The 11,687-nt window shown below is 46.0% G+C and overlaps 1 protein-coding gene across 1 annotated transcript in view; it reads left to right on the forward strand.

Moving 5' to 3' along the window:
• LOC133349242 (glutamate receptor ionotropic, NMDA 3A-like) overlaps nt 1-11,195 on the forward strand; it is a 90,831-nt gene extending 79,636 nt beyond the window's left edge. Inside the window, exon 10 of the mRNA XM_061562572.1 lies at nt 1,991-11,195. Within this exon, the coding sequence (XP_061418556.1) occupies nt 1,991-2,537 (547 nt within the window). The 3' untranslated portion in view covers nt 2,538-11,195. The remainder of the gene's footprint in view (nt 1-1,990) is intronic.
• Nucleotides 11,196-11,687: the final 492 nt, after the last annotated feature.

Raw genomic sequence — 11,687 nt, forward strand, 5'->3', positions numbered from 1 at the left:
CTACCGATTGTTTCATTTGTGAAGCGATATATTTGATTAAATTGTGTTACCCATTCTGGGTGCAAAACATACACGATTGTCAGAGTCTTCTCTGACTGTTAATGTATAGCAACGTTTAGACGACGTTACATTTGTATGCCCTCTGCCCCTGTATTTCTTCATGGGTTTCCTCCAGGTTGTTCGGTTTCCTCCTGTAGTTGTTGTGAACTTCTTTCGCACCGTACATAGCCATGCGTGGTAATCGTAGGTGCGGGAAAAAAATAAGAACGATTCACTGTAACTGCTATTGGCCAAACATTCCAATACCGGAAAGTTACCTGGAAATTACTCATTTGGGAATAGATTTTTTTATTTTGTTTTACCAGGGAAGACATTTGACCAGAAACAATAGGTCAACGGACATCGCCCCCTTGCTGCCAATAAACCTGGCAGGACCCTCCTAAAAAAGAGTCGTTGTACTCAGTGAGGCTTTCTTGGGTAAACAAGTAAAAAAGATAGAAAAAATATACAAAAAAACGTCGTAATATTTGTTTTTTAAACTTTTTTTTCCATGAATCATTTACACGTAATTTGACTAAGCCAACGACGTATGCTTTGAGGATGTTTTATTTGATATTCTATATTTATATATTTGTGCGGTGTGTTTTTATTTCCCCTGCTATGCGGTCGTTCGGCTCCTGCGTTTGTTTGATGTCCCCCATCGTGCGTATTCCGCTTCATGGCCCTTTGTCCCCTTCTGGTGACCCCGGGGTCACTCCCACAAATGAGACCATCCCTGACCAGTCTCTTAAATTATCGCTGGGTCTAAACAAAACAACAATAAACCAAAGTAATGGTTTAACACTGCCATTAATTGTCACAATTACATCTCATGCACACCTGCCTCTTGCCGCGACAGCATTGTTGTTGTTGTTGTTGTAACAATCCCTTACAAAATGTATCTACTGTATTTGGTGTTGGAACATTTTAACACCTGTGTTTCGTTGCCAGAAAGGGGTAAAACCCATTCAGATATTTCACACTTTGATACTGCCAAAAAAGGTCCCACGATATATGTGTATTTATTTATTTTATGCAGCGTCATTCATGCTGATAGCATCCCACAACGCTGTACGTTAATTATATATAAGGACTTTATCTAATTGTCAATCCACCGCTCAATGAGCGCCTTTCTGCAGACTAATTGCGGGTCATGGAGACTATTATCTCTGTAATTTTTGAAACAGACGTCATCGAGAGTCAAACATTACAAAGGCAAACACACGTAATTGTTTCGTAATATAATTTGGCTTTATACATATGTATTATTTACATATTTTATTTCGTGTTGATGAACTATTGCTGCCGTGTCTGTCTGCTGGCCGAGTCACCCTTGAAAAAAGAGAGTCCTCTAGCTCAATGGGTAATTTACTTGGATGATGAACTCCTGATTCTGATTTGACCACACTTCACCACGCTGGTCAGTGCGAGTTGGTGAAGATATGGAACATAGCTCGTGAAAGCGTAGAGTACAACAGTGGACTTGCCTACACTGTCCCTCTGTTGCCTACCACGTGTTCGCGAGTAGCACCGATAGAGGCCGGCACGGTACGTGAGGGGGTAGGTGGCCAGCACCACGCCCGACTATCTTTGTCTCCAAAGTGGTAATGAACACACACCACATCCAGTACTCATTTGAGGCTGAGTCGACCCAGGGGAGGCCTAGGACACGGTTCAAATAATCGTCACTGCTGTTGGCTGTGATCGGGAATTGAACCCGGGTCGCCGGATTCGTAGCACAGTGCGCTAACCGCTACACCACCACTCCACACAAAACAAGATCCCCCATATAGCCTTGACAGATTGGTGGGGCAAGTGCTGTTATCGAGCACCTATAAAGGCCGGCATAGCACATGAGGGGATGGGTGGCCAGCACCACGCACGACCGCCGTTGTCTCCCCAGTGGCGATGTCCCCACAAACGCAAACGAACGTGCGTTTCTCCGCGACAGGACCGTGTACCGCGACCTGACCCTCGTCCCCGACAGCGCAGAGTTCGACTCCGACGCCCTGCAGCGCACGTTTCCCCGCCGCTCCAGCAAGCAGCAGCAACAGCAGCATCAGCTACAGCAGCAGCAGCTGCAGCTGCAGCGCCACGCGTACCGCGAGACCCTCCTCGCCAGCGCGTCCGCCCCTCGCCGGGCGGCCGCCCTGGGCCACGGCCGCTACGCCGGCTCCAAGGCGTCGTGGGGCCATCGGCTATCGGCACCCAAGCGGAACCCGGCGGTGGCTTCCGCGGCGGCGGCCCCGTCGCCAGACTCGGGTTCGCCGGCGGCGATCGCTTCGTCCGCGAGCGCCACTCCCGTTGCGTTTCAGCAGCAGCAGCATCAGCGGCAGAGACAGGGCTTCCTGCCGGCCGACGGACACGTGTCGGTGCTGCGCGAGCTGTCAGAGCTCGACTGCGAGATCGAGCAGATCAAGGAGCAGCTGCGGCGCGTGACGACGCGGAGGGAGGAGCTCGTGTTGCTGATGGACCAGCTCAAAAACTCCAAACTCTGAGCGCGGCTTATACCCGCGCGGTCACGCGCTGATGCTGCTGCTGCTGCTGGTGGCGGTGGTCGCTGGACGTATCGAGACTATGGACCCAGTAGGGAGCCCTCCGATTGTTTTTTTTTTTCAGGGTTGTCCGATGTTTTTGCTGCGAACGTTCCGGAAGGCCGGGGAGCTTCTTCGGGAACTGAGAGGAAGCACGTCTCGCTGTTCGGCACGACGCCCGACACGTCTCGCTCTGCCCGCAGAGTTACCAAAGCGCTCGGTTCCTGAACAAGGTCCCGGCACGTGTGGAGCAAAACGTCGGACGTCGCGCCAAACAGTGCGCGGTACGATACCGAAGGCAAATCGAGAGAGCGGCACAACCGCGACAAGCCACGCAGCAGTGTAACGGACTTTGTGATTTATAATTCACGCTAGCTATTTGTCTCGGAACGATGAAGCCAAGGTTTTTTGGGAAGTTTTGCTGAAGTTTCTCAGATGGAACCCTGGAATATCGATTTGCTTCGCTAGAAGAAGAAAAATAATTGCTAAAAAAAAAGCGATTTTAAAAAAGAATTCTGAAACCTCCCGAAGCTTTTGAGCACTTTATTTTAAGAAAAGCTGTGGAATTAATTTGAATGTTGTTGTTAATAAGGTGGGGGATACACGCATTGGCTGAATAGTACTATACCGTGTATTCTATATGCAAAGGATTAAAAGTAAAAAATGTGCCCAACATATTGGAGTCCATGCCCAGCAGGTGCAGATGACTTCAATATATTAAAAGGAAAATGCTTTAGCATGCAACAGGCAGTACACACTAGGTCTGGTAAATAATTTAAAAAAAGAAAAAAGACAGCTTTAAGCAATCTTAAAAGAAGAAAAAAAGCCATTGCTGCACTTGCCTGGATAACATTGCAATTAAGGCAGGGTTGGAGGATTACGCAAACATCATCGTGTGGTGTTTTTATTTTTCAAATGGAATTCGTGAAAAAAAATATATGGGCGTGTTGATAAATGCATGCCGAGCTTGGAGAAGCCATTTCGATGGCGCTCCGGGCGGCTACCCAGCCGATTCCGTTTTGCATCCCCTGCAAATGCGCCTGTCGGGGGCCAATGATCAGTAGCAGTGCAACGGTTAGCGCACGCGTCGCACTACCAACCAGGCCACCCGAGTTTGATTCCGGCTCACGGCCAACACCAGTGGCGATTATCTCAATCGGTCCTTGGCCTCCGCCTAGGTTGACACTCAGCCTCAAATGAGCACTTGGTGCGGTGTGTGAACATCGCCACTGGGGAGGCAAACGTGGCCGGGCATGGTACTGGCCACCGACCCTCTCGTGTAGCGTGCCGGCCTTCATAGGTGCTACTTGCCCCGACAGTCCGTGGTGTGAGCGGTGGAATCCGCTTCACCGCAGTAATCATTAGAACTCGCATAGACACCCACAGAGAGATGTACGTGCTCACATAGAGAGCCCGCAGTCTCGCACCGTCCGTCGCTCGCCTCGCGGAATAATTTCAACTTGTGACGCACCGCAAACTATTCGCTCGCTCTCGAAGAGGGAGAGAGAGAAAATAACTCGGAGGCACGTAAAAGCACAGACAAGCAGAAAAGGCAGCAAGGCTGTGAGCTGGTGCCAACTATTGCCTAAGCTCTGCAGGCCTCTCTATATTAAGGTGTTATAGGCCAATTAATTAGTGTTTGTATCTATCATGTTGAACTTCTTTCACTCGTAAGTAGTCAACCGTGCTAATCAGAGATGCGCGGGAAAAACAACAAACTAAACACAAAAAGCAGTTCTAAAGATTTTCGTTTTCAATCTGGATGATGCTTTAAAAGTGCATTGCTCAAGTGGCTTCCTAATATCGGAAGGAAGAGCTTTCCAGATGGCCGCCAAAGCGTGCGATGCATTGACCACCGTCTTTGTTCGATGGCGAGCCGAAAGCCGTTGCTGCGAGGATGACCACCGGTGTTTGCGCGATGGAGGCACGAGGAAGCACTTTGTGGTAGGAAACCGGAGCACGCAGAGAAAACTCGCGCGCCTGAAGGGGCAACGCTTGTCTCGTACAGACGGAACAGGTGGGCCCCACGTTTGGTCGACCGCCTTCTTCTGGCAAGCCAGGGTATGGCTCCACCTCGATGCCCACGGGGAGTTTCGCAGAGCGTGCGTGATCCCCCAACCTTCTCCTCCACGGTGGTGCTTCATGAAAGGCCACATGTATAGCCACCGACACTCGGCACGTTTGACATTGTGTTGCGTATTATGGCAAAACATTGAGGCAGATGATTGCTGGCTCCCAAATATATGTATACTACCCGGTTTTGAGTGCTGCATTTTCTAAGACGTACAGAGTTGCCCCCCCCCCCCCCTCGTCTTCTCAGAGGCAAAATGCTCAAAAAGTAATTGGTCAAACTATTTCAATGCAGGACCCTCCTGCAAAAGAGTCTCGAGACTCAGTGGAGAGAGATTTCCTGGGTAAATCTTAATCAGAATCTTTATAGTGGAGGAATACGACGAGCTATAAAGCTATTTTTTTCACAAATGTCCAGTAGGGCGGGCCAGAGAATACTAAGGCTGCGTGGAATATTCGCTTAGTATTCAAACTTGGCCGAATACTGGGTCGGTTTTTATTGTTTCTCATTGCACACTTGGCTGAATTGTAACATGGGCAAACATTCCGAGTCAAATATCTTGAACTGGCCCACGTTTTGGAGGCCACGTGATCATGTCACGTGACCATGGTGGGGGGGGGCAGGTAAGTCGAATGCCTAGGGAATGGGAGCTCCAGATGAGATGCTCATATTTTTGCCAGAAAAACACATTTATTGGTGATATTAGTAAAAAAAAAATATCAAACAGTAAAAATAATACAATTAGAAATTTTACATGATGAAAACTGACAACCAATTAACAGTTCAGATGATACCAGCTAAGGAATCAGGAACGTGTAACAGCAGTGGTTGTTATACGTTCCTTCAGCGAAGGGAGTGGAAGTGGTGGCGCGGCGGTTAGCGCACTGCACCATGAACTTTGTGACCTGCGTTCGATGACCCGGTCACGGCCAACACCGGTGGCGAGTGACGTGTCAACCGGTCCTCAACCCTCTCCCCATCTCCCCCTCAAAAAAATGGCACTAACCAGCGTGGTGAAGTATGGTCGACCGACACGACGAGGAAGGGACCATCATCCAGCAGTGGATAGAGGAAGGGCTGTAATTGGTTAATTGACGAATTATCATTCTCCACGAAATCAAAGTTAATTTGGACATTGTGTTTTTAAGGCACTATTGTGCGTTTTATAGCCACGAACGGCCAGCACTGTGTTTAAAAGGCGTTTAAGCAGTGGCTGTTGCAATTTGAAATGAAACTCTACATATTTTCAGGAAAATTAATCAAAGGCTTCATAATCATCAGTATCCACCAGAGGTTAATGAGCAGTTTACCAAAACATACATATGGGGGGGATGTGCTGCAGATTTATTTAATTTTTCTGAAACTTGGATCGACTGAAAGAAAACTAGGATGAATATTCAATTGTTTTGTTCATTTCGGATTTATCTGAAAATGTGACATCACAGGAAGTGACATCACTTCCTAGACGTCACCACATCTGCGTTTTTCATGTAAACAAAAAAGTATTATCCCTCGACGGTAAAATTTGCTCATATTATTCTTGTTAAAATTCTCAAATGTCTTCTTGAATATCATTGCTTCACTGACTGAACGTTGTTTTTTTCTAAATGCCACACTCTTCATACGGATCGGTACCGTGTAAACAAGTCAAGTTAAGCACACAAAAGAGAACACGTTTGGAAATAACACTGCATTCAAATACAAATGTATATCATGTGTTTTTTTAAGGCCACAGTGTTGTTGACGAATGTGCTGAGTTTGGTATTGTTTGTTAATTGTGCGTGTGCACCACTGCTAGCGTAGCAGCATCAGCAAATCGTTTGTTTAAATATAATGGCAATGTGTTTAAAACAACAAATCTAAAATAAACTCCCAAAATGAACTTGGTAAAATTTTAAATCTGATGTCTGGATAAGAAATGAGATCAGAAACTCATCCCTATTACATACTAAAACACATCTTTTTTAGGATGCAAGTCATGGATTAAAAAAAAACAATTCCTTTATTTTCAGGGGGGGAGGGGCACTTCGATGCTTTTAAAATCTGACTTTCTGACATCAATGCAGTGGCTCAGTTTGATGGACCAGACGTACTTGCATAATTTTGTTGGGGGGTGGGGGGAGAGTACGTAAGTGAACTAAAGCACCTGGTCAATCTCAAAACTTCCATTAGCTTTTTGTGATGTCTGAAACTCTGCCTCGAAATGTCCAATGTTAAAGGAAAAGTCAATTCCATTAAAAGTCGTAGCTCTCCGTTCCACCGCATTTTATTTGTAGGGGAGGAGGGAAAGCACTCGGAGGCGGATTCACGGTGTTTTCGATTGCTGGCTGGAATTTTTTAAAAGCACCGCGGAATGAATTTAGAACTTTCACGACGCACGGTTTGTATTAACCGTTTTCTATCAAAGCATTCAAACGCAGTCGCCATCCATGAAACTAAACGAAACTATTTTTTTTATACCAGGTAAGGCCCACTGAGCTATGTACCCTTATTTAAGACGCGACCTGGCTATCGCAAATGATAGCTCAACGAAGCGGTTGATCATCGCGCCGACTCTAAATGTGGAGGGGAAAACACCGGATGACCTGGAGAAAAATCCACGCAGCCACGGGGAGAGGGACACGCAAATTCCAAGTTTGTAGGCGTCAGGGTCGGGATCGAACTTATAATCTCCTGTATACCATGCGAGGTAGTTAACATCTCGCCACCGTAGCACCCACTCGCGGTTTTGAAAACGCTGTCATTCATCACACTTCATCCACAGTGTCCGTCTTCTCAGCAGCGTTTCCAACCCATCCTTTTGGCTGCCATTCTTCCACCAGGCTCACACAATGGCCAGTTTCGTGAATACAGTTTCGTCCTTTTCTTGAGCGTCTCAATCGGGAAGAACTGGACCAATGCCACTTCTGGATTGAAAATTAATTTCTTTAGAACTGCTTTTTGTATTTTGGTTTGCTGTCCTTCCCCCGCACCTCCGATTAGCACTGTTGGCTATGTACGGTGCGAAAGAAGTTCAACTTACATACAACATACATGCTCAGACGTACTTAGCTATGATGACGTGGTTTGTTCAAACCCAATCTTCTTCAGTCAAATGTGATGTTTCTGATTTGCGTTTTTTTGACTCGATCAAAGTCTTCATTTTCGTCTCGGTGTAATATGAGTTGTCCATCTCTCCATGTTTCTTTCTGCACTTAGCAGTTTTTTTTTCTCCCAGTCTTATTTTGTAGTGTTTCTCAATTCACAGGTTACAGTTGGCAATGCGTACTGATTGAAAACCTTCCTCTTGGGGCACATTCCTATCTGCTTTTTATTACGGAATTAACTTTTTTGAATGAGCACTCCATCTGGTTCTTGCTCACCTCTTTATCTTTTCATTTCCATCAGATACATTTTAAAAAATGCCCTGGGTATAGACTGATTATGTATATTTTGCTGCATTTTCAAATTTGCATCCAATCGACGGTTATTTCATGTGGTTTTGAACAGTACACCTTTCACATCGTGAGCACTCTGTGTTTCAGTCCAAGGACCAATCAAATGTCACCCTGCTGATCTTATATGATGGCAGAGTGGCTCAGTGGTAACACTTGTACCTCACAGCTAAAATGACATAGGTTCGGATCCCGACTTGGGTGCCTTTCTGTGCGTAATGCCTACGTTGCCTCGCTGCCCTGTATGGATTTTCTCTGGCTTCTCTGGTTTATTGCATAGCTAAATAAATAAAAAAAACATCCATCAGTCTAACTCGTAATGGCCAAAACATCCGATGACTAAAAAAATACAAATTTTCTCAATAGGAAAATCTCCTCTTCCGATTGAAAAAAAAGTATTGACACCCAATGAGGCTTTCCTGGGTAAACAAATGTAATAATAATGAATACATATGCAGATGCGGTAAAAAGCATGTGTTAAATACTCAATCTCAAACTACACACTTCAGTGACATAACATGCAAATGTTCACGTGGAACAGAAAAAAAATCTTCAATCCCGATTCTAGGAGAATAAATTAGACACCAGTTGCATAGCATATATTCACGAGTGGTGAAAGGTCAGGGGCGATGGGGTTAATGCATTTTACTGACACCAAATCCCATTATCACAGCAAATGCCAGTATAAACAAAACATTCCAAAATTCGTGTCACGACTGAAAGACGTAAATATATATATATAAACGTTTTTAAAAATGCCACTGTAATGTCACACTTCTGTCAGTATTAAAATATCTACATTTGACAGCTTACTATGAGTACCAACACGATGACAAAGGGAGCTTGAGGAGGCAAGATGCACTTGTGAGCCAAGCCAGTCTGGGGCCCTCGCGGTACAGGTGGGGTTTTTTTCCACTGGCCATTTACCGAGCCGAGCCAGAACCAAACTGTGGCCACAACAAGCCAACCGAATCTGGCTTGAGGCCAAGCAGGGCCAGTGGGCGGGGGCTGGGGGTTAGATAGCGATATGATATGGCAGGGTCGCGTCGGTGCGGGTGGAGCCACGGGGACACACCATGGCATATGCTGTGTGCCTCCCTGAGCTTCATGGCTGCATCTCACCTGATCGCAAATAGACATCACAACGATTAACCACGATTAACGCCACATTACGCTGATTGCTGCTGGCATCCTGACATTCCAGCGCTGAAAAAACACCGCTCCTAGATTCCACAATGCCATATGACATAATAATTGTTAAATTAATTACCGGGTTTTTTTGTTTGCTCGCTGTCGTATTATCTGGTTGCTTCGTTCTTGTTTCCTCGTCGTACTGCGGTTGATTGTCGTGGTGTCCGACGTTTCGCTCCGCAATGGAATTCAGTTCGTGAAGAAGGTTCCGGCACGTGTAGCAAAACGTGCCGAACAACTTGCAGTACGACCTTAAAACGCATCGGAGAAATACACAGCAGCAGAATCACAACTGCACGAACACCGACACAGTCGTAGACATGAGGAATATTATTGTTGTTGCTTGACGTGTGATATCAATGTGACGTTAAATGCCATGGGCCTTAATGATTTAATAACGCTACGTTGTGTGTCCGTTCTTGTGCCAAAATTCTTCAAAGTTTGCAAACAGCCCAAGATGTTTGACTCCGATTGTTACTCTGGCTTTTTAGACCTTGTCCTGATTTTGCTTGATGTAGTCACAAGCGGAAACATCGCGTGTGTAATTGCTAAGTTTGGTTGTGGGGATTTGTTTTTCAACTTACCAGTGAGCTGAGCGAATCACAATTGGCGTGTTAAACGCTGGTATACGTGACAATTTAATTTGTTTGGCTGTGTCGGCTGGTGGAGCATTCCTTGCGACATAGATTTGGCCCTGATAATTCACTATGTAACACAATTTTTTGTTCCTGGGTACTAAGTGTTATTTTTTAATTGCTCATGCCTAAAAAGTATAGAAAACGGCTTTTATTCCCCACAAACTTTGCTTTTGTGACCAGGACTGTAATGTGAACGAAAGACACAAATACACACGTTTTCTCATTGAAAATATGTAAATTTCAAAATATCACTGTCCTGGTCACAAAAGCAAAGTTTGTGGGGGAATAATAACCATTTTCTAAACATTTGAATCATAAGCAATTAGGAAATTACACGACCCAGGAACAAAACTTTTTTGTTAGACAGTGTTATTAATGGAGTGGATTATTAACTTTGCTTTTGTGTGCTGGTGAAAAAAGCAAAGTTCGTGGGGAATAATAGCCATTGTATATGTACTTTTGAGGCATAAGCAATTCAGAAATAACACTTACTACCCAGGAGCAAAACAAATTGTTGCACAGTGTAATTACTTGGCCTAGCCCCAAAGTCAATGACGAAACATAACAGCGGCTGAGAAAACCCACGGACTGGGTCGCTCATGATGAAGCCTATTTGTAAATGATTTAGCTGCCGTGGCAGGACGTCCGTACGAGTGAGATGGACGCATCTGTAAGAAGTGCAGGACTGCTGGCGGAGCCCTAAGAGATGCCCCCTGTATAGGGAATTCGGCCCACACTTCAATGCTGGCCAGATATCGTTCGAGAGGTGGGACCAATTGATTGACGTGTGGTGCCTCCCCATCACCAGTGCTGGGCAGACAGATGTGGGGTTGGATTTGAGAACAATTAGCCGATTGTTGCCACTGATGCGCCAGGAGACGGAATCGAACGGGCGACTTCTGGATTGCAAGTCCAGTGCGCTGCGAACCACCGCAACCACATCCCGAGTGACTGTAGGCAATGTAAATAATGTTTGTTCAAACCGAGATAGATTTATATCAGCACGTCCGAGGTAAATGTGCCCCTTGTTTGTCAAGCTGCTGCTGAATGAGGGCCTCCCCACGACCGGATTGGTCAAGAAAGGGGACATGCGCAGACATTTGGGGCAGAGCACAGTTGCAACGATGGATTTTCGTATCTTCTCAAGATTTACATGGCCCCTTTAAACCAGGGGGTGATTTTCATCAGTGATGAAACAAAAAAATAGTACGTGCGGTGAGAGCGGTTGAGATGTTTTTTTTATTTAAAGTGGGGTTATTGAAAGTGATATTTTAGCTACGGTGAAAGTTGGGAGAACGGGCGGGAGAGGTTAGCGGGGGTGGGGGGGGGTGCGTTGGGCCTGGTCGTAGCTGGGGGGCAGGGAGCAGCAGTAGGGTGGGCTGCACTGTCCCCTGTTACCCGCAGTGTAAACACCGCAGCAGCCTATAGCACCTGTTTTGCACGACGGTCGCCCATCCAAGCACTCTCCAGGCTCAATACCTGCTTAGCTTGCGAGTTCCGTCGAGAGCGGGATATTTTGGGGCCCTTTGGTCTCATGCGTGTGGATATAAATACATTCCCAAAAATCCAACTTGCATTACAATGCCCCTCATTAAACTTCATGTCTCTACCCAGGGCTTGATTTGATACCTGAAGCTGTCAGGGCGGTGAGCTTCACCCCCCCCCCCCTTCCCCCACAACACGGAATAGTTTCTGTGAGAAAGTGAGGCCTAAATTTCGATTTAAAGCTTTCGTGACTGCAGGAATTCATCTGCTTGGTTCTTTCGGTAAAGTCACGTAG

The sequence above is a fragment of the Lethenteron reissneri genome, chromosome 4, assembly GCF_015708825.2.
Source record: "Lethenteron reissneri isolate LAM-NWPU_2019-01 chromosome 4, ASM1570882v1, whole genome shotgun sequence".
In the NCBI taxonomy this organism is placed as follows: domain Eukaryota; kingdom Metazoa; phylum Chordata; class Hyperoartia; order Petromyzontiformes; family Petromyzontidae; genus Lethenteron; species Lethenteron reissneri.